We start from the raw sequence: 27,730 nt of genomic DNA, 5'->3' as shown, positions 1-27,730 counted from the left end.
AAAAAAAAGAACTCAGAGTCAGTTGTCTTGTTTTAAGTCATATTATATTCAGATTTTTGTAACAAAAATTCATTTCAGGGTACATGATATGGAACAAGTGAATAATAAATAGAGGGATGTTACACATATCACATAAGGAATGTCCAACTGACAGACTGATCAAAGATTGACCGATCAAAACACATACAAAAATCACATGACTACACAAATATGCCATTATTAGTTTGGATAAAAAATTCCGAAATAATTCAGACCTTTATCTTCCATTGCATACAAAAATGAACACTCTTAGTCAGTTGCACAAGCTTTGAACTCAGACCTTATTAGCCTATTTATTAAAATGTACCTTTTTTCAAATTGGTTTTCAGATTTAAAAAATGGTTGCGCTCTAAAAATGCATTATTTTTTACTTCAATGAGTTGAACTACTATACTGATTATTTCAAAAATTAAAACAGAGTGGATAAAGGGATTTGACAAATTGTAGGACAAAACAGCATTCTTTTCTTGATTGCTGTAGATAAAATATATATATTTATATATATAACAATTGCATCATTAATTTAACAAAGTGGAGACAGCTAAACCATCATTGCATATATACACACAATTTTATGAATAAATGAATGAATTTGCACATATTGCATTATGGATAACTATAGTTGAGCATATATAAAGTCAATACACTATCACAAAAGGTCCTTAAAAACGATTTACATAAGTATACCGGCCTGCTGAAGAAAAAAAAAAGAGTAAAATAAAATGAGAAACAAGATCTTATGTTATAAATTGCACAAATCAGATATGCTTCATCAAAAACATCTCCCTTATCAGTACATGTTGAAATACAGTGAAACTTGTCTAACCTAGGTATTTTAGAAATCCCAAACATATTCCATTTGGCAAAAGGCAGAATACTTTGTTTACCAACAGTTTTTATTTGGTAGGAAATGCACTGGTACAGAGTGCGTGTGGATATTAAATAGATCAATATTACCGGTACATTTTAGACAAGTTACACTGCACCACAAACTATTTCAGATCTCTTAATATCAGAATAAACCCTCAATAAAATAAAAAATTTACAGTTAAAACTGTTAAAACAAATAGCACATTATCACAATAAAAACTTTCTAAAACATTCTGAAGACATTCACAAAAACATTAGAGCACTCAAATATCACAATCCATTATGTCAGCCATTTTCTGTTGTCATGGCAACATCTGTCATGGCATGCATGAAAGTCACTGGAATGAACATGATCCAAAATTGATATGTCATAAATGTGGACATTGTAAGCCTGAATTGAGTTAAGCCATCACAAAATGCACATCAGTGTTGACCAGCATGATAACTTTGGAACAACTTGGATTTGCTACACAGGGGGCGGATAGTTTGGCAGTATATATAGGACTCCAGAGTCCTGGATTTTGGTTGATCGTAGCACTGAATTTTCTTCTTTCATACCTCACTGTAAAAGATAAGATTTTGAAGATTCAGAATTGTCTACATCATGTATATTATAAATGGAATTGTTTTGGCACCTAATTGATGTTAATTCTTGCATCAAAATTTATCATCAAAGGATTCACTCAAATGAGAAAAAAAAATTTCAAAGTTGCTTTAAAAATTCATTTGTTTCTTCACTTACACTGTTTAAAGTAATTACACAAAGAGAATATACCTGGCTTCAACATTTGAACTAAGCAGGAGTTGCTTCTTTATCTTCATGATTTGAGCATGACTAAATTTCCTCTTCTCAAGGTTAGCTGGAATGTCCACAGAAGAAATCCCGTCCTTCACCTCACTTGTATGGAGGTCTTCAAACAGTTTGGCAATATCTGTGGTTGACTTGGATTTGTGTCGATCTTTTTCACTGATATTTTCTTCCTCATTACAACTGGACTCATGTATTGTGCTAATGTCATTGTTATTTTGGTATAAGTCCTCAATAACGTCAACCTCCGGGCTCAAATGAAGAGACCCTGTTGAGCTCACCCCACTTGAACTATGTACGCTCCGAATAGAGTCTGTACTTTGCACTTTATTTTTAAGTGTATTTTGTCTAATTTCTTCATCTTTGGTTCCACAATTCCATGAAAGTCTTTTATATATACTTGTATCTTTATCCTCATGCTTACTTAATTCCCGAATCGCATCAGCTGTTAGGTACCTCTTTGTGTCTGTCCTTGAGGACCGCCTCTGATTTAATTTCTGTTTCAGACCATCATCAAGAATGTCTGGCAGTGAGGAGTTACTGGTTGCTGAGGATCCATTGGAGGAGGAATGCACCTGTCCTTTTTCCTCCTCCTCCTCAGGATTCAATGAGTCATCAAAATTCGGCACTGAGTAAGAAGATTGCACTGGGGGGTGACCACTTTGGATGTCCTCTGATCGCGTTCTCTCTTTTGCGAGTTCTAAACGATGGCTTTGGATTGCCTGTTCAGAGTGAGATTTGTGGAAGAAGTGAGGAGAGCACTTATCGATTGGGCTAGGCATGGGACTACTGCTGCTTCGGAAGAGTTCAGACACATCGTATGGTGTAGTGGAGGGAGACAGGAGGACATCCTCGTTAAGGGGGTGAAGGGGAGTGGTGCGTATCACTTCCTCCTCCACAACCTCCTCATTTCCAGGATTTATAAAACTACTATTTCCTTGACTGGACCTTCTAGCTTCTCTGTACAAAGTCTGTAAAAACATATGAATTTAAAGTTAGCAAATGAAAGATCAACTGATAGTATCTAAATTTTGATAATTGAGTAAGAGTTATTGCCCTTTACCTGAGCTTTTCTGATATGATCTACCCAGACTCGTATAGACGCCTGATCAGCATGGAACGTGAAAGCTGACACAGGTACATGGTACTCATTCAGGTAAATCAGCAGAAAACTCCCTGCAAACAAAGCCAAACAGGATAACAACAAATTTAAAAATTTCTTCATAGGAAAGTATACTTGTAGGACAACATTGTTAAATATATAGAGTTGATGGTGATTTAAAAAAAGATATCCATTTTTGCTGGATTAAGCCATTATCTACTAATATTTACAATATAACTACCTTTATCCTTAAGTTCCTGAATCATCATGCGATCCACTCTCATTGGAGGTTTTATAATTTTATATTTCTCCATTCTTTTGCTTGGTTTACAGATCAATAAAAGATCTGTAAACAGGAGACATTCAACATCCATCTACAAATCAAAAGCTCAACAGTCAGTCTTATTCAATAATTGAATGATAAAAATGAACTTTGACTTCATATTTGCTTTATCTGATACAGAAATATTTGATGGAGATCTTACCCTTGTTGCCGAGTCCTTGAGTTTGAGCACAGATTGCATAATGAGGGTTCTTGTGTGATCGGCACCACATCCAGGCATGGGTGCACGAAGGTCAAAGTTATCATAATATTCTTGAATATACTGCAAATAAAAGTCAAGCCAACAATTATCTCTCAAAGATCTTCTTTAGTTTGGAAGCAGATACTAGATGAAAATATCTATCTTAATTAAAAGCCAGTAACTTTACTTTGCTGCATCTACTATCTATGTACAAAGGCTAATAACATCCACACAAAAATATTTTAAAAGAGGTAGAAAATGTATCCAGGACATTTATAATAATTATGTTTTAATTCCTCATCATTTCAATAAATCATAAAAGCAATGAAAACTTACTCTTAGACATTCATCATTAGGTGACTCTACGGCATCATAAGATTCAATTTTAGCAACTATTGCATTTAATCTTTCTTGGTCATGTTTATGTCGCAGTGTGACATTCACATGTGAGACAAATTTGTCCACCCCTCCAATCTGAAATTATTTAAAAGAAAAAGAATTAACACTGTAAAATCCAAGTTAAATACTTTTTTCTTCCATTTAAATGTGTGTATTGGTTTAAGACTTTGTTATAATTGAGAGTTTGTTGGTAGACCATTTCTCAGCAAAACCATAAAATAGCAAAAATAGTTAAGAAAAAACTAACAAACTTAAACCAAACACCTGTATTTAACTGACTTTTACATAAACATTAATTCCTGATTAAAAAGACTCTGAAAAATTTAGATCTGTATATTCATTTTTTAGAAAATCTTTTCATTTGACTACCCCCCCCCCCCCCTTTATTTATTATTTTAATTTAATTTATTTATTTCAATACACCTGCCCATTGCTACAGTACATTTTTATTAATTGAAACATGCAAATTAACCTTTGACCCTTACCATTTCTAAGAGGTCCCTTCGTTGTCGATCATCTTCTGTCTTGCGGAGAATGGCCTGTAGTAACAGGGAGTATTTGGTCAGCCGCTGCATAGGCTTGACCAGTAAATCGGTCAGTTTTAGACGGTTGCACTGCTTCTGGGTTTCTGCCCACTGTATAAAAAAAAAGGTGTTTTAAAATAAAGCAAGGTAACTTTCTCTTGTCCCATTTACCAATGAAGTCTTGTAAATGCACAACAACACTAATCAAATAGTTTGTAATCTTTTCTCAGCAATTACAAGTTACCTGGATGTAGAAATAAAATGTTAAGTGTCTTATTTTCATTTGATTTCTTGCACTTTACTATGAAAACTTTGTTTTCCCACACCTTGCCAGGTTACCCTGACTTGACATGTCACCTGTATTAACTTGCAATCAAGTAAATGACATTACCCTTTGACAAAGGGTCAATGCAAACAGTCTGCAGAGTTTGCTAAAACATCGACACTGATGTGAAACAACTTACCACAACAAAAGTTTTAAAGAGATCATTATCTGCATATCTGGCCTTCATGTACTCTGTACAGTTTTTCTGTTCTGTGCAGTACTTGGTGTAGGGACCAAACAATTCACCAAACTATCAAAAAAAAAATATTCTTAGTACTCATAATGCAACACAACAATCTTTCTCTTCCATGGAAAATTTTTTGACTTAATTACATTACTAAAGGTTGATTTAACTGGAAAAAATACAGGGATTTAATGCTGCTCTACTTTATGATTTCAGTATGTTCTTTGAATATAAAGACAGGTATTGGGAGATAGATGACAGTTTAATTACAGCCTGTGGATATTATGGCCATGGGAACAATATAAGCTACCTTTTTAAATCCATCCTTCATGTCTGAGGGGTTGAGAGGTGTTCGATTTTCTCTTGCCACAGTCAGCACTTTTAATAAATGGGACTCCCAAAAATCACAGTTAACTGTTAGGACATCACTGATATTACCAAACAAAAGTTCTGTCTCAATCTGTAGATTAAAAGGATTACAGATTAAATAAAATTGCAGGAAACTAAACCTATCCTAAAATTTGTGAAATTATCTCAATTCTTTAAAATGCAAAAACTGGTATGTCAATGTATGTTTGAGGAAACTATAACGCAATTAATTATTATTTACTTAAATATTAGGTTTTGTAATTTAAGTGTTGTATAAAAATAATTTCTGTGATAAATAAAATTGTTTTATAATTCTGCTGCATACCTCATTTAAAATACTTTCACTCTGTAAGTTTATTAAACAGCACATAAATAACTGAAAAGTAAAAAAAATATAATAAATGGCTCTCATAAATGTCAATATATGTATTCTGAAAATGTTAAATGGAATAAAATGTCAAAAGTTTAGTGATAATTGTATTACTATTTTCATCTGGTCTCATTTTGCCAAGCCTTGGTATTGATCAGATCGCTATAAGTAGATATTAATACTGTCTGAATAGATAAATGATCAAAATATCTTTCAGCTATATGTCATCAGTGGACTTACATCTACAATGACCCTGAGAGCTTTAATATAAAGCAGTTCTGTGTTGAGTAGTTCCCAGATAGCCTCTTGTTGATCATGCTGACGTTTCGTCAACATCTGAAAAAAAGACAATACAAAATATCATTCAGGTTTAAGTAATGTTAAAAGTACAGCTAAGCTGATTATCTGGAGTGCAGCAGTGACACAACCTGACATTATCGGATCTCCCATCTCATATTGACAAGACAGTAAACAAAAAGGTTCTTTTCGGATCAGCTCCCAATATTTACAGCTGAGTAGACCAGTGCTCTAATCTTGATGTTACACTTAATTTGAAGGCCATCTAAATCTCAGAGATACTAAATACCCTAAAAGGTCAAAAGTACTGCTTTAGATGTACTGTTTACATTCTTTATTACTTGATGGCTCCAGCTGTCTGTTTTCTTTCCCTCTTTTTAAAAAACCCAAACAATGAGTACCTACTGTTTTTGCCAAAAAGATTTTTTTTTATTAAACATGTAATACACTACACTTCTAAGTCCCTATATCCCATTGTAAACACTGACCCCCTCCCCATATTGAATAACTTTAGATAACTGTATTCAAGGTATAAAAAGGGATAGTTGGGTTGTGACCTTTGTAAACAATTCTACAATGAATTAATGACACAGGAATTACCTTTATTAAGCTCTAGCCTATTTAATGTTTGGTAATGCATATGAACAATCAAGAAAACTGGAAACCCATTTTAATGATATTTTTGTTAATAATAAAATGAGTGCTTTTAAAAGTACACAAAATCAAATCAGGTCTAAACAAAATAAAACCCTGCAGTATATATATTAAATTCCACTTTTTTCCCTAAGTTAGTTAAAATTCTAGGTTTAGAAAATTGAAATTAGAACCACAAGTTTATGAGTCTCTAGCTAACATCATTATGAAAACATTTTAAAATTTGAAAAATCTACACCACAACAAAGACAGAGTTTTGTACATCAATATGAAAACATTATAAAAACTGCAGATAGTTCCTTACAGAGGCATTGTCCACCACAGAACTCCAGTGAGGTTCAATCTCAAACAGGTTCTCCTGGATACAAGGCCGGCCAATGTTCAGGAGGTCGGGCATCGCCGGGATACCATTACTACTGTACTTGTTCAAGATCTCACTCAGCTGTTCATGTTTTTCCCGATCCTAAAAAAAAATTACAGAATATGAAATTATTAGTAAAACTGTCTATATTGACTAGACATTGACATTTATATGAAAATTCTATGAAAGGATCAAAATGATAAATTGAACATTAGGATGGCGGTACAATTTATTGCAACTTGTACATCATTACAGATATACTCAATGCTGATAGGTATGCATTGATTATGTTCACCTTCAAATATTTATATTACACAAGAGTTGGAAGAAATAACAAATAAATTATTCATCAAGAATCTCTTTCATGTTGCTGAATGCACCTTTTCTTTCATTATTAATCAGAATTCTTTAAATATATCTTTTGCCTTGTCATGTTTATGGGATTTGATTGAAGATGTGAAGCAAAATAAAAAGAAACAAGTATAACCCGTCTTGTCACAATAATTAGAGTGTGACTATCGGAATTAACAGTTTCAGCAAATCAGATCATTGCCGTTACAGTAATATACAGGTAAACATCAAGATTCTCATGAAATATTCAGTTGTTTTCTGGGCCCTGGGGTCCCATGGTATGTTATAGAATTGCACAAATAAAATAAAGATTGACCGTTTTCCCCTACAACTGGATAGTGTTTGATGGGCATTTAATAACTGGCCATGTACGTCATGGGCAACACATAAACAGATCGTCTAAATCCTCATTAAAAATTTAATTGATTTTCCAAACATTCTAGGTCAATGTTTTTGTTATCAGTTTACCCAATTACACCATCAAATACATTTGTGAATCAAATTAAATTTCAAAGACAGTCACGTAAACACAGATAGATAAACATGAAAATGTTATGTTTAAATGAGGTATTTTGTACACTTTGATTGATATATATATCCATTAAATTGCACACCATCTCATCAGAACTAGGATCTTTTAATTGTAATTAATTTCAAAAGTCTTGAGACTTTCAATAACATTTACTGAATTTTCATTAATAGGCATTATCAGCTTGAACTAACTACTGGAACATGGAGAAAATTTATCACGACTGTAAAAATTTGACCCCTTCTTTTACATTAGATGTAAATTCATATAGAAATCTCAAATACACAAATGCGTAAAAACCGTTCATTGCAACAATTTACATGTTGCAAAAACTGTTTCCTTATTGCAGAGCTGACAGTAATATTTCCAAGCTATAAATACACATGCTGATGGGAAAATAATGGTACACAAAGAACCTACTATTGGCTAAATAGTGAAAATGTCGTCAGTTATATGCAAAGGACATGTTACCTTAAGACTGGACTTAACCCACATCTCTACATCTTTATGACTGCGATGTCGCATTTTCTGACACTGTTTATGACTAGAATGGAGAAGTCCTGAGAAATCTTTCAAGTGTCCCATCAATGCATTCCTAACTCAGCATTTTTTTTTTTTTTTTCTGGTCAGATTGAAAGCTTTTCTCATGTATTCCATCCAGGAATTCACTGTATACCAGAATCACCATTCAAACACCACCACAGTTTGTCCAAACTTATTAAGTCATCATAATTAATACACAGAGTTATATATCATGGGAACAATCCATTTAAATATAAACTGACATCATTCCTTTTGAAAAGAAACTTGGCAAAACACTTAGATATGAGGTCAGTAATCCAATTTTTAAAAAAAGGTTCATTAAAGTCCAGTACCTTGAATAAATCCCTGATTAATCAATCTTATATAGAGATTTAGTCCATTTGTCCAGTAGGAAATTCCACACTGAAGTCTAAATATCCATATAAAGAAGTCTGATTTGACATTCACTCCACCTTTTCTAGGCAGATTACACCTGCAAGATCTTATGAAAGATGGGAGTTGATGCAATAGCGCCCTTTATCTTCTAGCACATTATTGATTCTACCTGATCTTAATGGAAACCCGATATCAAGGGCCACAGACCTATACATAATTACACCAGGTAGATACCATTCTCTTCTAAGGATCCCAAGTCATCTATCCACCTTTACCATGAGGGATGGAAACCATGTCTGGGTTTATATACATGTCCTTTTAGTCAAGTGTTATGTTGATCTCAATAACAATGACATAGGTAAATAAGTCATTTCCATAACAAAACTATTATGTCCACTGTTCCCATGAACCTACATCTAGGTATTTAATGCAGGGATTTTTTTAGGGTCCCTCCAGGGCCGAAATTCGGCCCCATTCCCAATGCTGAAAAGTGCATGTTTTTCCCAAAATCATATGTAAAAATTCCCAATATGGAAAAAAGTATTAAGTTGTAAATTATTAAAATAAAATAACGACAAAAAGGTGTTTATGTTCTCTATGTGCGATGAACGAGCCATCCGAGGACTTCCGAGAAGTTATTCGGAATACTATGGATGTTTGCATGCATACTTTTTAAAGCGGGATCGATGTTTAAAAATTAAAGTCGGGATCGTTATCTAAAAAATAAACGTGCATCATGTCAGTCTCTCCAGTTTGCCTAGGACGGTAATTTTCAGGCTGGGTTGAATCGCTCTTATTCTTATAAATTGGTCAAACAATACCGATTAACCACTCATCTGGAACAAACCCACTATCAAATATTATTTTAAAGAACTTCTTACATAAAGGTGAAAAAGATGACAACGTATAAATATGTTCATTTACAATGTTATCATACCCTGCGGCTTTGCCATTTTTAAGCTTCTGAACTTCAACAGCCGCTATTATTTCATATCACTAAAGCTGGTTTAAGCCAGCTTCATACTATAAAAAATAAGAAAAATGATTAAATATTTGACTTTTGCTTGTTTTTTCATATTTATTTGTATGAAGATATTTTTCCCAATTTCAACCAAATATCGCTATTTTTCCCAATCTTGACGGACCCGGCCCCTGGAATCAAGGGGTAAAAAAATCCCTGTAATGTGAAAGTGTGTATTCCAATGACTCAGGTTTTTGATATATAAAGTGAATCCATGTTTAGCTTTAAAAATAAGTCCTTTTTCATTGACAATTCCCATCACTTTTTGTTTCAATAGAGAATTCCAACCTTCATTAAATATATACTATGGCATTCTGAACATTCATATAACTAGTCACCATTTTATTGATTGGATCAGTAATGACTACCTACAGGGGAAAAAAAAGTTAGCAAAAGAACTCAATCTAATGTGACAGGTGAAAAGTGATCTTTGATGGGTTTATATTGACAATTAAAGTTTTTTTACAATTTATAGAATGTTAAACACGCACACAGACAGGTGCCATATTATTTATATAGGTCAATGTCTTCTAAAAAAACTATATAATAAGTCGATTAACACTTAACATCGTTTAAATTGTCATGCTGTACCTATTTGATTGCATTAGGTGAAAATAATCCTTTTTTTTTTTTTTAGGAAACATTGATTTTTTTTTTTTTTAAAGAGAACAGCTTGAAGAAATCGGAGTATTGGTAATAGGCACAAGAAGTTCTTTCAACAAAAATATTTACTTAAATGAGAAACTTAAGGGAACATTGATCTCTTTGATAGATATAGCTAAAATAAAAAAAAATCTTGGAAGCAAGAGCATCTTAAATGTCCTTATATAGGTAGATTTATCTCTTTAAATAAAAAAGGTAGTTATATTCAGAATGAACTACAATTCAGTGGTGGGGGGGGGGGGGGGGGGGGTTCAGGAAAGAATATTGGTTTGTGGGACTTTTATTTAGAGCAAATAGTAATGGCACTGTAGTTGGAAATTAGAACAATTCCGAGAGGTCATATGAATTCATGAGTATTTTCATACCACAAAAACAATGAAAAACCCTTAGAAAATTTGCGATTTTTCAGTACTTTGTATCAGACAATATTTACCTCTGAGAATACAATGAAGGTCCCCCCTCCCCCATACTTCAGAATGATGTACTACATGATAGAACTAATTTTCTGCGTAGTAAGAAAACAAGAGATAAAGACAAGAATACGATCAACTCATCTCCCCAAACAAAGAGATCAATCGTCATTACTTCTTTATAAATTAACACATAAAACATGTATAAAGAGCATACATCTCCCAAAGGTAGTTTATAGTAGACTAGCAATGTGACAAGAAAATCATTATCAATGTCATGGAGATGAAACAACACGTTCATAATCAATCATAACTGTGAATGTCTGCTTGGAATCTTTTTTTTTTCTTTTTTAGTCTAAATAAGAGGGTGTGCTCATGTACAGAATTCCATACAACAAACAATTACAAAGTGCAGATGCACCACAAAAACCTAATCTCAATGATATTTTTGACTCTATTACTTGACTAGGAGATTTCAATACTCAGATATTAAAAACAAAAACTGCTGGGAGCCCATTGAATTTCTAATTTTCTTTTCAAATGATCTGAATGCTTTCAGTGTCTTTATTTAACCAATAAATACAGTTTCAGTGTAAATCATGGGGTATATATATTTTGTACCTACATGAACATAAAAAATCTACAAAGGTACCCTACGGGGAGTACATCATCACCATAAAATCCATATTAATGGCAAGACATAAAAAAACCAAAATCCTGATCAAAACAGGCCAAATGTCACCCCATCACAGATGTCACAAACCAGAACTTCTAAAGGGAACAATAGTCTAAAAGAATGCCAGTCTCTCATATAATAGGACATAGGATATGACTTTATTAAAGGACATCAATATTCTTTTTGTGTCACCTACAGCACAGTACAGCTTTAATAGAGTTGATTGCTTGGGAACACAAACCTTATAGAAACTTTTCACTGGATTTCCTGTCTGGTTTTGTTGATTTCATATCATTTCTGAAGGTGTATATTCAATGAACACACCTGTATCTTAAGATAGGAAAACTAAACATGATCCCCTACTAAACAGATAAAGAGACACAACCTTCATAATACAGGGTCTTATACGGAACTTCTTAAAATGTAGTTAGTGCATTAAATCACCAAGTGAAAACCTCATGGGCACATTTATGTATTTGATTTCTAAAACTTTCAAGGGGCTATGGCTTGATAAATGCGTGCCAATGTTCCCCTTGTTACAGTACAGATATGATCAATACCATTCATGCAAATGTCCTACAAGTTTGGGTGCATGAAGTACTGAAACTTTTTCTTTGCCAAGTCTGAACTTATAAGGTTCTCAGAAATCAGTATAAGCCATCTGGAAACTGGTCATTAGAGCTATTCAATACCCATAAATACACATTCAACTCTTACAATACATATAATGACTTATTAGAAACAAACATTTTCATAGCCAGTTTGAGAAATCACTTGCATAGATCACTGTCCATTTCTCTGTAAGAACTACCGGTAGTTTGATCTGTTGAGTTCTTTTAACTCTTTAAATTAAATCCCATTACTTGTACTTGTGGAATCTATCCTGCACAGAAAGACAGTGTGCTTTCATTGTCATGGATATTGGAAATAATCTGTAGAAATTCTCACTTCAAATACTTACATGCATGATCATCTCTAACACATGTGTGATGGTAGTCTGAGAGTATCTCCTCATTTTGGGTTAAAATGCACAAAATAATCCTCCTAAATCCCAAATCACATCATTCTTAGGGAGAATCAAATAAGGTTAAAATGTCACTAGCAATGAACATTGCTAATAATTTTCCTGAGGGCAAGGACTATAAGCTGATCAAACACTATTATCACTGAAGACAGCGATTTAAACATTCCTCAATTAACTTAAACATCGGAGAGTCCATAAGGATGACAACACATGATTTTATCATGATGCCTCCAAGGTTAAGTTTGTGGAATATTTGAGGAGCCCCTGCTCTCCATAAGAATGGGGGGAGAGGAATGTGATGGACAACTGTCAAAATCCTGACACAGTATATTACAGTACTGGACATCTATCACCCTCCACTCACCACGAATCTTCCACTGGTGTCAGAAGAAGGAGATGAAAAAGATATAAAATTCGCTACCTATACAAAGCCTGTTTGCATACATTATGCAATGACATTAAGTATGGTGGTTTAGAAATGAAGAGAATTCTCCTTTGTTCACACTGAACTTCGCCCTTCACCACTCTGGTTTAACTTTGTCTCACAAAAATATTATCAACTTTTATTTAATTTCTCCATCCTGCTTTAATGATGGCAAATTACCAAAACAGTTTTTACTTAAATTACTTGAAAGTTTTGATGGTCATTAATTATTCAAATGAATGATATGACGATGCCCGTTTATATCAGAGTGTATTTCAATGAGATGGAGGTCCTAAATATAGGTGCTGCAAAAATTATTCTTAACTAATTTTTTTTTTTTAAGTTTACATTTAATACAGAAACATTTTCATAACATTTGCATGTATATAAGTTAAAATTGATATGACTGTTTACTAGTAAAATCATTTAAACCTCTACCTTAGTATTATGCATGTCACTCAGAGTCTCTACTTAAAAACAAATTATGCTTGAAATATGTTGTTGTGGACTATAACAAATTTTGTTATAAATTCTGACCAAGTTGAAAAGAAGTTAATGCTTTTTATTTCATTCACAGAAACCACAAATTGCCTGAAAAACTTAAGGATTTTACACACAGAAAGTGACACTCATAGCTAAACGTTTTGCACAATTAACAATGTCATATTATCCAAAATCAATTCACAATATGATCTCCCTGAACTGATCTAGGCACTAAGCAGTGATTAAGTATGGATTTTTGTCAATTGTGATTGTTCGAAAATTGAGTAACAAGTTAATCAAAGCGGCTGTCACTGGCACAGACTGGCAGACTTCTGCAACAGATTCTTCGCGAGACTGAACCAAATCTCTACAATCTCATGTCATCTCAAGAGACCCAACTCCCTATAATCTCACCCCATCTCGAGACACCCAACTCCATACAATCTCATGCCATCTGGAGACACCTAACTCCAAACAATTTCATGTCATCTTGAGACACCTAATACTCTTACAATCTCATGCCATCCTTGAAACTTCCAACTCCCTACAAACTTGCACCAATTCCTCAAACACTCAACTTCCTGTAATCTCAATCCATGCTCCTTGCAAAAGATGGCCACAACCTCTGAATCTGTTCTGCGACAGTATCAATCTGTATAATGAATGCACTTAATAAATTGTAAAATGTTTGCAGTAGATGCATGGACAAGTTTTCATGAATTGTATCACACTGCACTGGTTCCACTGAATAGAACACTCACAAAGGAAAGCCCTGTAATACATCAAGCCCTTGATCTAAAAATAGTGTCAAGTCACAAAGGACAGGGTATCAAATTGTTGGGAACAACATGAGAAAGCACCTCTTCTTCCCAGGAGCACCATATTACAGGGTAGTGACTCTCAGAATAGAATTTTGTAACTGCATGTAGAAGATCAAGTTGCATCCTATTGCTAAAACCCTTTCCATTGTGAGAACTCTCACACAAGGTCATCCATGACATCAATGGATAAAAGTGCAGTTACCACAAAATAAAAGAACAATTAACCAAGAAATCTATTTAAAAAAAAAAAAGAAAGATGCAGGAAACTGAAAGCACCCAAAAATCCAAAATTTCCATAAAACGTAAGCTAGAACCTGATTGGTTCTTTAATATTAGGTAAAATTTGAATAGAAAAAAAAATCTTCGTTCTCATAATTTATTGCGATGTGTAATGAAGAGTGAAGTTCTAGCTTCCTTGAAATCTTGGTATTTTCTATAATATATACAGTTGAATTTTGGTATCTTAAACATCAACATCTTAAATATAATGGAGTCGGAAGTCCAAATTACTTTTTTCTTAATTCATTTTATCCTCAATATCTATCTTGAAGTTTTCCTCAGCTCGAGTCATCCACTGAGTTCAAGATTACAAATTTTGACTGTATCCAGTTTGGAAGTTAGAGGATATATGCTGCATTATGTTCACTGTATAAAAAAATAACATAGAAAGAATTCGACATTTCTCGTGTGTCATTTGAATAAAATAAGCCATTGAAAGCTCTACTAGTGCTTGCATGGTTATGTTTTGTATGTGTTAAATAATTTTATTACTTTACATAAGATGAGGGTAATCCACCTTTATGAGTAATACCAATATCAAATTGCTTCATGCTTTAGACTCCAAGCATTATCCAATACTGCATTACCACAAGTATGAGTTCCATGTATAATATAAGTAGAAGTATATAATGCACCTGCAAGACATTTTGAACTTATAAACCTGTGACTTGTTCCAACATATGCAAATATATTTCAGGTGCTTGAAAGGAACAAAGGAACAGATATTGCTATACTCCCCAAAACATGGTGAGAAAAAATTATGCTTTCTCTCCCAAGTCAGTAAAGATTGAAAATGGCAAGGTCTTGGAAAGCATACATGTACATACCTTTTGAATTCTGTTTCCATGGGCCGGTGCCATAGGCCATGACCTTCTATAAAGAGGGTTGTGAACATTTCTATGGGCCCTTCGCTTCACTTCTACACTGCTTGGCAACATGTTTAAGGCCTCTTTGCCATCCAGAAAAAAATTTCATCCACAGAAAAACCACAACACTTTTCCTACATCACTCTCTCCCCTTCACACCATTAGAAACTTCCCAATCTATTGACGGCAGAATCCATAAACATATAAGGGATAACACACAGAAGAGTGGCTTTGTCAATCATATAAAAGCTTAAAACCTGTGAAAAAACATTAGCAAATCCTCAGGAATACATTAATGAAAGGCATGGACACTTTATCCTTATTGTCGAGTCATGAATCACTTTCCAACCTACGACCCAAGTAACCAAGCCAAAGCAACCGTTTCACTACCTTTTGAAATCAAGTTTTTGTAATTGGCTCACTGGTGACAATGCTCATATGCTCACGCCATGTGACACTGTGTAAAACCAATAAAAGCAATTGATTTATCTCCACCAAATCCATGTCTGTCATGGTATCCTCGATTTACCCTGACCAGGGCAATGATGAGCTAGGCTTTGACCCTCATTCAATAGGCACTTAATTTTCACAGGTAAGCACATTTTGGGTTCCTCTATTCTATAATTAATCTTGAGTTAATTATAAAAAGTCCAAGTCTTGTATCAACAAAAAATCAATAGTTTGCTTTCAGTTGTTTTATACCCAGGTAACAGAACACTTGCCAAGAATGCAAGGCAGTCAACTCCGAAATAAATCTCAAGCACTGGGACAAAAAAATCAACAGTAGGAAAATTAATGAATATTCAAGTGTCTACTTTAGGACTAGTTGGAAGGTGTTTCCCTTCAACTATGCCTGGAATACGTAAGGTATTTCTATGTCATCAGATGCGCATATTTATTCGCATTGCTGATTTCCATATATGAATCAATTATTTCAAAAAAAAAAAAATTACTCGTCACAGCTTGAGGCACTTCTTAAGGAAACGAATCCCACAAATTATATATTTAGAGGAAAACTGTGCGGGAAATATCACATGACCACAGGTTTTCTTTAAACAGTAGACATAAGTTTGGACACAAGATTTTGCCGACAGTCTGAATTTAACCGCAAGAAGCACTGCAGTGTAAATCATTTAAAAAAAAAAATTCGCACATCGAGTTGTTCCCCAGTCATTAAATGTGTCACGCTTCACTGAATGTACCAAAACAGCCTTTCTTTTCTTTTTGCAATAAACGATCAAAAGCTGGTTATGAAAAATTCACAGCAATTTTATGACCTTGTATGCATAAAATTTCTAAACCAAATATTTATTAAAAAAAAAAGAAAAGAAACAAAATCCCCCACTCCTGTTTCAGGACGTTCAAGGTAGTCATCACATGAATTGTGATCTTTTTTTCTTGAAGGAAATTCAAATAAAATAATTCCAATGACATCCAATTCTTGATAAAGCAAGATTGTAACATCCTGTTAAAACAAATACTGCACTTAAAAAGCAAGGTTCGTTGCTTAAGCTTGTAATACAAATGAGAATTAAATAAGCCTTCAAGTTCATTCTGGTCAACTAACACTTTATCCGTATCTAGAATATGAAGGATCTGATTTCCCCTTGTAAAATACCCCTTTTGTTGACTTAAAAGGCAAAAGCAAATAAAAAACATATATTTGAAAAGGAAAGTGGATTCCAAATTAACTTTATCAATGCTTACAACCTGCTTTACAAAGAATACAAAAATATACTGAAATACTTCAAACTAGTACATATGTAGTCTGCAGTAATTCATTTCAGTTCACTCTGTCACATTATTCAAAACTTGAGTGTTTCAAGTCTAAAGGGGGTTTCCGTTTGGCTGCAAACCAGGAAACCATGCAATCCTTTTATTAATTATTGTTAATTGCTCCCTGAATGATAACACAATTCTTGATATCTTTTCCTTTAATTCAAGCACATATAATATCTTCGTCACGCAACCATTTTGAAACTTACCTTTTTAATCGGCAGCCATTTGGCAATTTCTGATAGTTCCGATGTATCTCCGCTCGGAACAAAGGATAACCTAGTATTAGGATTAGCTGGAGGCTGAATTATGTTGGCCAGGATGAGTTTTGAGATAGTGCCGTATCCCGAGTCTTTAGACCCCCTTCTGCTGAGACTGTCCGTAAACATCTCAAATGAATGCAAATTTTCTTTTCTAATTAACTCTACAGGTGCATTCGTAGAGTTTTTCAATACAGAGAATTAAGAACACTAATCGCAATTAGTTTTCCACCTCTACATGACTAAATCTTGTGTCAAGTCCTATAAGAGTCCAAGGCAGCCCAGGTAAATATTAATATCAGTAAGCACAAATAGCCAGCTGTCAAAGTTATCTTTTGATACGTATTTCACAGCACTCTTCATCAAACAACAATCCACATCAATAATGTACACAAGCAGGCCTTAACTGTATACAGTATCTCACGCACACCTGAGAATCTGATAACTTCATTACGAGGTATTGTAATCCGAGAGTAGTCCATTAGTCTCATTTAGTTAGCTGAAATAGCAGTCATCATCTCAGAATTCATAAAGTGTGGAATGGAGTTTACAAGTCCCATAGACTTACACAAGCAACTTGTTATTCCATTTTGGGGGGAATCCTCAAGATCAATGCAATGTAATTGAGGAACTGCTTGAATCCCCTACTTGCCGATAGAGGTGTCACTGCATATATCCGTTGGATGGACAGCAAGAACTATTTAGCCGTCAGAGACACATACTTAAATCACAATCGCTGTCAATTCGTAATTACTGATGTCGCTTCTGCTATGAATTTCCTCACCAAGTTAACAAATTTGGAAATCTATTCGTGTCTACTTCAATCAAAATTCACTGCAAATTTATTCCGTTCCAACATGTCTGCTCAAAATATGAGGACTGGCACGCCCCAATTCTTATTATAAAAAAAAAATCACTTGAACAAACTACCAAGGAAAAAATCTTTATACCATAGGAATTTTCCCTAAATATGTTGATAGCTTATTTGTGAATTTTTAAAAACCTGGATATGCCTTATTAATCACACAATCCATTTTACGTATTGTGGTGAGGAATGTTCCCCCATTGCGACTTTTTATCTCACATTCCGAAACTCTCTAATTACAAATACAATAACACAGTTCTTGTCACAAAAACTTGTTCATTATCCCAAACAAAAACAAAAAAATTCCAAGCACATTAGATTCTCATATCATCCACAACTGAAAACCAACACATCAGGTGACACCGAAAATGTTGTTATATGAAAACACACAAAATAAACCTGTATAAAACCTTATTTATCACAGAGGGAATTTGTAAACTGTAACAACAGTATTCTATCATTTCACACCATATCCTTGAGGCATCCTTTACTCAAATGCAAAATTAAGATGTACGACAAACCTTTACATTTAGACTTCACACATAAAAAGAACATTAAACCTGAGTTAATTTATATCTTCTTGTAATATTAATGATTCTTGTATTACAATGGCTGGCTAATAATCCCAAGCTGTGATTAGTTGTTTTGTCAATCATCCTCCAGGTATTTGACATGCTGAGTTCAATACAAGGTCTTTTTTTCTACATGTACACCTGTCTCCTATTTTCAAGAAAACTTTCTTGACCTATGGTCATAATCCTGGAGGGACAAATATGGAACACTTGTGTATAGTGCATTCCCCCTTCCTGCACATACATTGATTTTAGAATAATTTTTCCTGTAAAAATTGCTGGCTTAATTAACCCAAATATGAGAAAAATGAAGAGAAAGGTTTTTTTCCCCCATTTTTTTCCGATTTAAAATATAATCAAAAGTGACAGTAAAATCATATCTTTCATTTTTATTATCACATTTTAATCTGTGTGGGTGTAAATTTATTAGCAAGGTTGTCAAATATCATTGAAGTCTACGCATGTACACCTCTATAGCCTTATCAGATGTAGGGACCACACAACACCTGACCAAAAGACATTTCTGTGCAAGATCCTGTTTACATCTCATTAAACTTTATTCAGTGGTACAGGAGGAGTTGTGGATAAAAGATGGGTACCCCAAATGTAATGGATGTACATCCCTATCACTATACCCCCCCCCCCCCCCCCCCCACAACAAAGCAGTTTATGCATGCCAACTGCAAGTCAATTTTTAAGTATTTTTCAACTTAAATGCATTTCTCTCCCCTTAACAGTCAGGGGAATGATGGAAACAAGTTATTTTTGAAATAATTTGTCTATATTATTAAATGTCATTATTTTGGGTTATTTTTTCCTGGTTTTGTGTTTCTTTAGTAACTTATCAAAATTATTAATCATTTACTATTCATAATTTTAAACCTACTGGTATCAGAAAAGCTTTATTCATGCTAAACTTGGAGTATTTAGTAAACAGAAACAATTTTTGGCAGTGAAAGTAATCTACGAGGGTTGAAAAGAAATTCTACATATGTTTGGATCAACCCTTCTATCTTTAAAATTTCACAAGTTAAAATTCAATAAATCATAACTTATTTCAGTTATTTCATCCTTAACCCACCTCACTTTAGAACTCTTGCACAAAAACCTTTACAGCTTTGCACAAAAAATGTAAGACATAGAAACTGTATGTTAATTAATATTCAAGGGTTTTAGGAAAATTATTCAAGGTATTGGCCAAAATAGGTAGAAATTGTGCAATTGACCACTGAAAGTTCATGAAATGCAATTATTTTCCCCTGAAATTTGATAAATATGATCCTATCTGCTCAGGAGATCCCAAATCTGTCAAGTCTATCTAGAGAAGTACTGTTAATTATTTACAACTTTCTCAGCCTTAGTCATCTTAAATCAGCAGCAAACTCAAAATAAGCGGATTATAAAGCATAAACTGACCCAAACAAGGTTATACTCAAATAATTTGGCCAAGAATTAGAGTCATTCCTTATAATTTAATTTAAAATCATTAAAAAATCTGTTGCTTTTTATTAGTTCAAATTTGCCGCTCAATAATACAACCATAGTAACAGAAGTAACGGAAGTGATGGGAAGCGAGGGGAGGTAAAAACTGATACATAGGCCTAGCAGCCTTGATGTTTGTTTACATGTGGTAAGATCGAATTATTGTTTGAAGTTAAAGGTACATTTATTGAATCTGGAATTTTCCATGAATCCCGCGGACTGGAAATGAGAGGATTGATTCAGCTGATTGTCAGGGGTGTGTGTCCCCATACCAAACCAGGTTATACTGAAATAATTTGTGTTCCTTTTTGGATCTTAACCAATCAGAGGCTAGAATACAAACAAAATTAAATTATTGAAGTTTTTTAACAAAATTGACAAGCATTAATTCTAGTTTTTAAGAATTAATTCATATGAGTTATTTCTTCTTTTTTAGGCTTAAATAAGTGAAGTTACCTAGGCGAGTTATTTTGAAAAAAAATAACTTGTTTCCATTATGCTCCTGGTTGCGTAAGTGAAAGTTAGGATCTAGTACCCAACATTTAGGGGTTTTGCTGAACATTACCTTGGATCCGGCTGGACTGAATAGGTTGGTGAGTTTGCTGCGATCTTTGATTCTGCGACCCTCATTGAAGGAGATGGTTCCTTGGGGACTGACAGAGGAAGAAAGGGTTTGTGGAATTGGCGTCATGTCGTCAATGGAGAGATTAATTCCCCTGCGACTTCTCAGGCTTCCCACCTATTGGAAATAGCACCCAACTAATTTCAACCAAAAATAAAACAGGATTTTCTAAACAATTTTGCAGTGTTTTTATACCTAAAATCTATCATACAATTTGAAGTCTTCTAACTTTATAGCTAAACTCTGTGATGGCAAGGAATTGCTATCCACATTTTAGAAATAAGAAAACAAACTTTTATTTTTTTGGTTATACCTGTAGAATTTAAGAGAGTGCTTATTATGAAACTTTTCAGCATAGCAAACTATATGATAATTTAAAGTAAAATAGAAGGGACTATCAGTTCATACATTGGTGATTACACATTAAACATTATACAGTAAAACATGTTTTTAACAAATATATTCTAGTAAAAACATCAAAATGTAGAAAATTGCTCATTATTAACTGGAAGTATATAAATATGTATATTCTTGTCACAAGGTAGTTTTCTTTAACCATGTTTTACTGTATATTTTCAAAGGTCTATAAATATGGTATTATATCAATAAAAAAAAGTGTATACATGTACATATTTACATCAATATATGCAAATAATTAAATATATAGGTCAGGATAATACACCAAATAAAGTTACAAAGAAATTCACATTCTACACATGTCAACATCAAACCCCATTTTATCTAATCTCTTTCTACAGCAATGCTAACAAGGTACAATTTCTCTAACATAAAACTAGACAATTTTTTTAAAATAAAAAAAATATCTAGCCCATTCCTCTTTACCTAGGGCGAATCCATCATTGTGACAAGTTTGAGTTATTATGCAGTTTACAACTTTAAAAGTGGGTCACCCATATATCTGTGATATTAATGGACTTAATTTTTTGGGTAAGTACATGCAATGAAAATGATCAAATACCTCGGACAGGGTTAAAGTAATTTTGCATTCAATAAGATTATTGGTTAAACTACTTGGGATTTTCAAAGTGACTTTTAACCCTAATTGGTGTTAATTTGAGTTCAACAGGTTAGATGGTGCAGACATGAAGCCAAGCCAAAGCATGAAGCATGATTGCCATAGAAGCGCAGATGAGCATAAGCTATTGCTTTTACAAGCATAAACAGTGCAGCGCAATGCATAAATGGTTATTAGAAACAGCCAGATAAAACATGCAAGAAATTGCTTGAACATAAATAAAGTAGCTTTATTTTTTGCATCAGACCGACTTAGATTTAAGGCTTGCTAAAGAAAACTGACACCATATAAAGAAAATTCTAATAATTAAACATTAATTCTTAATTCTAGACCAGATGCATAGGTTAATTAATCTTTTAAAAATTACTCTTCCTACTAAACACATATGTACCAATTCAAGGCCCCACAAGTATCTACCGGTATTTCTTTGTGATTTGAAAAAAAATAGTTCTTGATGATAACACAAATTCTTTAAATTTGGACTACAAATATTAATATTAACTCTAAATTACCTTATATGTTACATTCTCTCTCTCTCTCTATCTCTCTCTCATAGCAATATCCTCACAACTAACAATTAAGCACCATACAGTTCTACTTTCTAGCAATCATTTCAGATTTAAAACAGCAAAAAAAAAAAAAAAGTTTTTAAGTTGCTGATAATACGACCTATTACACAGTCTCATGCACAGAAATTCAATACATGTACTTTTTTTTTTTTCTAGAAAAATTAAATTTTTGCTATTAAAAAAATTCTTATGATTTAGTGAGCTATGATACTGAGAAAAGGGGAATAATTCAAAGAAGCTTTATTGCATAAGCATATTTCAGCTATCATGCTGGGTAAAATACACTTAAATCAATCTGATGCAAAATATCGGAATAAATAGTTGTCAAAGCGGCATGCATTACCATGACAACTGGACTTACGGACTGATTATCGTCAAGCAACCTTGGCCCGTCACCCTGTTTGGGTGTGGGGTGAGAAAAAAATGGAATAGACAGGGAATTTCTACGTTGTTTTACCGATGGTGGTTCGACAACTGGAGGCACCCTCCCGAAGAGCGATTCTCGTCGTCCCATCTGTTTGGTAACCAAGGAAACACATAACATTCAGCAAGAAATTGACAAAGACATGATATATATAAGTACAAAGCTCATAAAGAGAATACAGATTCGCTCTGTAATTAACAGTGTTAGTGCCTCGCTGCTTGCTTTGATGCTGCATATTATTGTTTAAAGTTTGCTCAAACCTCGCTTAATAACTTCATTCCATCAAGCAAATTAATTAGTGTAATTTCATATATGGGTGACTGTATCTGTAATTTTCAAACATTAATTTATAGTCTTGTCATTTTCAGTATACAATATATAATAAAATTGAAAATGTAAACTTCAAATTTTCTGTTCAGTAAATAAATGCAGGAATTGAAACTCAAAATGAAGAGAACAAAAATCAAAGATTATAAAAAATGAACTTAAAAAAAAAATTTTTGGCTTTGTTTTTAAAATGAGCCAAAATTATAAGAAAAATGTTTTCTAAAATAAAACTCAGGGGTAACATAAAAATAACTAAGCCTCATGCCATCAGCTGGAAAAATGCCAAGGTTAAAATTATTTGCTAACATGCATTTACCTTTATGTGCTTATAATTACCGGTATACAGACAAACAAACCAACATGCAGTCACTCATGCCAAATGGGTTGCTACAAACAACATGCTTTCCAAATAGGGTCAAACTATCAAATCATTAACTTTAACTTAAAATTATGGGAAATCTAAGTGATTACTTCAATAATCTAACTAATCTGTTTTAATCAACTATAGAATCATGAAGGATTATTTCCTATCCAGATGGTTTTTATTTTTTCAATAAAATGCTGCGATGAAAAAACTGGATTTTGGGGTTCAATGTTTTAAAATATACCATGTACCTTTTATTTATGTCAATATCAAGGACACCCAGATGCAACATTTACTATATATACAAACACCTAGACACAGCTTTGACATTTAAGTACAATATTAACATTTTCCCTGTAATTAATTTACCCTTAAAATGGATTCCCGTCTCTACAAGAGTATGTAATAACAATTATATCTGTAAATAATTTCAACTGGGATCTTGGCTTACATATGGTTTATAGGCTACGTTTATTCATTAAATATTGAATGGTATTCGTATATATCTTGAAAATTATTTTAATTCTGTACAATAAACTTCAATCAATTAAAACTGTCTAAACAATTTAAACCAAAACAAGTTTGATTCCTGTAACATATTACTTAAAAAAAAGAAAATGAAAGACTTTCTTTAACTGAAGTCTTATCTATAAAAATAAGATATGAAAAATATTTTTTCTTTTGAAAAATACTTGCATCTCAGGTGCATTGTCATAGTTTGAATAATCAGAAATAAGCAGTTCATGTATAGTCAATTCTAAGTTAAGTGTTGGGGTCACCAATGACAGAGGCAATTTTTCATCATTCTCTCTTCTTTTTTTTTTTTTTTTTAAATTTTAAGAATCTTTTCATAAGTGTTATCATAATCTTAATATTGCTTTGTAAAGAAAAAATGAGCTTTTATCTCTTATATGATGTTTACTTTACACTTAAATGATAACAAAAATTAATATTAAAATATACATACACTTACAAACATGCATAATTTATTAATTTAAAAATAAAATGAAAAAAAGAGAAAAAAACCCAAATGTGTTGATCTAGCTGGTATACAGGTATATGGATTCACCTCAAAACATTCAAACAAAATAAAAATCTATATATCAATCCCTTATCCAATATACAAGAAGACCAAAATTGAAATTTCAAAAAGAATTAAATGCTGTGGCACTGCACTCTAAAAGAGGAGACAATTCTCAGTCCTTTTAAAAATACATACCCCAGAGTTCTTTTTACTGTTTTTTGAGCCACTATTTGGTCGAGACTTGCCTGTTCCTCCCTCAAAGTCTTTCTCTATAAATAAAGCAAAAGCATATTTATCTGGAAACTACAAATTTGTATAATTCAAGTTTTTTGAGTTCACAAGAAATTTACTAAATCTTCAATGAGCTTGTTTGAAAAATTATCCAAAATAAATTATTGATGCATTTGTTTTAAATTTTAATAGAAATGTATTAAACTTGCTAAAGAATTTAACAGAATGCAAAATCTTGCAATTCCAGCATGTGTATGGATTTTATGAAATCACTACACGTAGATCATTGATGAGAAAACCCTATAGTTACACAATAACAGTCCATACATCCTATTCCCCTGATATCAAGCATGACACGAGAAAAAAAAAAAGAGGAGATACACAGATAAAGCTCAATCAAAGCTCCTGGTCTTTGATGCCAAGTGATTTTCTCTAGCTATTCTCTATCACCCCTTAAATCTGCTGACTCAGGAATGAAATGTACGTATCAAAAAAAAAAAAAATTCTCCGTCTATGTATTCTTACTGAAACCTTGCAAGTAAACAACCCCATCAGACAAATGAAGGCTAAGTTTTATGGGTGTTCTTTTGTGGTGAATTTTACTATAGTACATAAAAGTCCTATCAGTGCAAGGTGACAATGGAGATTATTTACATCCCACAAGATATATTGAACAAACCAGTGCAAAAGTCTGTAAATAGTTATAGATTTGTTTTAATTGGGGCTTTTTCTCCCAAGCTGAATTATCTTTTAATCTAGGGGGTTACATCTAAGAAAAATAATCTCAGTGTGGAATTGGCTAATTCTGGGTCTTTGACCTGCAGTTGCTGATGCTGAAGCTAATCTTTCCTTTAGCACATTAACTTTACACTTAGTATGGGAGGCATTGGGTAAGCTATGGACTTTGATCATCATCACGAAATATAAATTGATCGATAAACCATTTCTTTGACTGAAGTTAGATTTCAACAGCATCAAAATTAAAGTAAACATGTATATATAATTATAAACTTTTAAATTGATGTTAAAAAATATCCATGACAACATTTAAAGCACTTGCAATGCTTAATAATTGTTTCATATGAACACACATGCAGAAAATTAATTTTCTTAATGATTTCTGAACATACTTTTCAAAATAATCTTTACAGCTGCATGGTCATTTTTTTAATAACCTTAAATTATCAAACAGATTCTATTTAAAAAAATCATGCTGTGAAGGTCATTTTTTTAAAAAGAGATTTGATTTTAAACTTTCATCTGCACATTCACCCGTACAGCAGGTGAAAATAAAGCAAATCATTTAAACTTTGCATTTTACTCCATTTCCCCGTTATAATCTTTAATTCCAACAAAAAACATAATCTCCTTCCTACTAACAATTCTTACCACAAACTGATCTTCGTCGGAATCCAAATGCCATGTTACAACTTTCACAGTTTAAGCAGAATTAAATCCTCTTTCTCAAAGAAAAAAACTGTCAACATTTTCAATATGTATAGTGTTAGTGGTTTATTTTGTCCCAGTATTAGGTCTGCAAGATATTGCGTTGATTTTGATCAGGTAAATGCAAAGTCTCCATATCTAAATAGCCTTATCATATTTGAAGAAGGTGACGATTCAAATCTTCAGGTGTGCCCTTCTTTCGGCACAGCTAGCCCACACGAATCACCTTCCTCCAGAGGAAAAAGATTTAAAAACCCAAATATCCACTATCAATAAATTTTAAAAATATTGCAGATCTGTAAAATCTTCACCATGTGTTCATCTAAAATTGACGATCTCCCCAGCAGGGAACTGTACATAATATTGAAGTGCTGAACATCATTTCAGCTCTAAATCTCATCTTTATATATATCCATGTAAATTAACTTATATACCTCCAGTAATGAAGTAAACAGAAGTTCAAGGGCAGTTCTTTATGAATAGCTGATTGGAAATCTAGTTTTTTATGTTCAGATTCTAACAATATAACTCAATAAGCCTAATACTTCAAATTTAATATTTTTTCCATTCAATTTTGAATATCAAAGGCTCGTCCTATAGTTCCTTTTCAAAGGAGAAAAGTCTCTGGTATTACACATCACTGCATTGCAAGCATTAACCTTTGCAATCTATTCATCCTAGTAATGTATACTCAAGGGACACCTTGCACTGTCAACATTTTCTTGCCAAGTCAAAAAGCTTTACAAACTTTTCAAACAGTCATCCATCATTGAATATACTCATGAAAAAGACAAATAAGGCTCGACACACACAAAGGCTCATATCCTCCTACTCTCCACTCTGAAAGCACTTCACAATTTAATGGATTTTAATTTATTTTTTCCTCAGTAACTGATTGCAAGCCCCCTATTTTTGCAGTTGAAAATGTGGTTTGGTCCCAATGCTAAAGGCAGACATAAGACTCAGCACATTTGATATCGCTGTGAAGACCACAGCTTTGATAACTTTCAGGGTCGAATATCATTCACCATACAGGGTCCTCGGCACCTCCGCCCTCTGTGATTGGTCGATAATCCCCCACGAATTGTTTCTTATCGCCAAACACTGACCACAGTTTACTTACAAAGCCTTATGTTTGTTTGACAACTACATACCAAATTTTCTGGACAGCTTTCAAAGGTGGACATAAAATATTCTAATTTAATTTCATTCCTTTTAAATTTCTGTGTTTAAAGCTGATAATCTTTGGTGTTAACTGCTTACAATACCAGAAGAATGGCGATTAATGCTAGTCTAGCAGTCACTTGTCACAAAGTTCACAGAAACACCTGAGAATTATTCCTTCAGTTCACCCAAAACATGGATAAAAGGTACTGGTAATACCCATATAGAAATCAGTTCAAAAATGAAGTCTGAAATGCTGTTGGCCAGTACTTTTGTT

The 27,730-nt window shown here is 33.2% G+C and overlaps 1 protein-coding gene across 5 annotated transcripts in view; it reads right to left on the bottom strand.

Annotated features, from left to right (window-relative positions):
- Window positions 1–28: 28 nt before the first annotated feature.
- The window catches only part of LOC133171891 (pleckstrin homology domain-containing family G member 5-like), a 62,216-nt gene continuing 34,514 nt past the window's right edge, over window positions 29–27,730 (bottom strand). For 4 of the 5 annotated variants that reach the window (XM_061306688.1, XM_061306685.1, XM_061306684.1 and 1 more), the window contains 15 exons: window positions 24,808–24,881; window positions 22,835–22,987; window positions 20,812–20,985; window positions 6,770–6,928; window positions 5,755–5,850; window positions 5,470–5,520; window positions 5,086–5,235; window positions 4,731–4,841; window positions 4,228–4,377; window positions 3,680–3,817; window positions 3,305–3,424; window positions 3,061–3,193; window positions 2,781–2,893; window positions 1,685–2,688; window positions 29–1,471 (listed from right to left, as the gene is read on the bottom strand). In XM_061306688.1, coding sequence (XP_061162672.1) covers window positions 1,462–1,471; window positions 1,685–2,688; window positions 2,781–2,893; window positions 3,061–3,193; window positions 3,305–3,424; window positions 3,680–3,817; window positions 4,228–4,377; window positions 4,731–4,841; window positions 5,086–5,235; window positions 5,470–5,520; window positions 5,755–5,850; window positions 6,770–6,928; window positions 20,812–20,985; window positions 22,835–22,987; window positions 24,808–24,881 — 2,636 coding nt within the window. In that variant the 3' untranslated portion in view covers window positions 29–1,461. The remainder of the gene's footprint in view (window positions 1,472–1,684; window positions 2,689–2,780; window positions 2,894–3,060; window positions 3,194–3,304; window positions 3,425–3,679; window positions 3,818–4,227; window positions 4,378–4,730; window positions 4,842–5,085; window positions 5,236–5,469; window positions 5,521–5,754; window positions 5,851–6,769; window positions 6,929–20,811; window positions 20,986–22,834; window positions 22,988–24,807; window positions 24,882–27,730) is intronic. The other variant, XM_061306687.1, reaches the window with a different exon arrangement.

Source organism: Saccostrea echinata, unplaced genomic scaffold, assembly GCF_033153115.1.
Source record: "Saccostrea echinata isolate AGI-Se365-2 ecotype Australia unplaced genomic scaffold, CSIRO_AGI_Sech_v1 ptg000054l, whole genome shotgun sequence".
In the NCBI taxonomy this organism is placed as follows: domain Eukaryota; kingdom Metazoa; phylum Mollusca; class Bivalvia; order Ostreida; family Ostreidae; genus Saccostrea; species Saccostrea echinata.
Note: the sequence above shows the minus strand (reverse complement) of the source record. Positions and strands in the feature narration are given on the sequence as shown.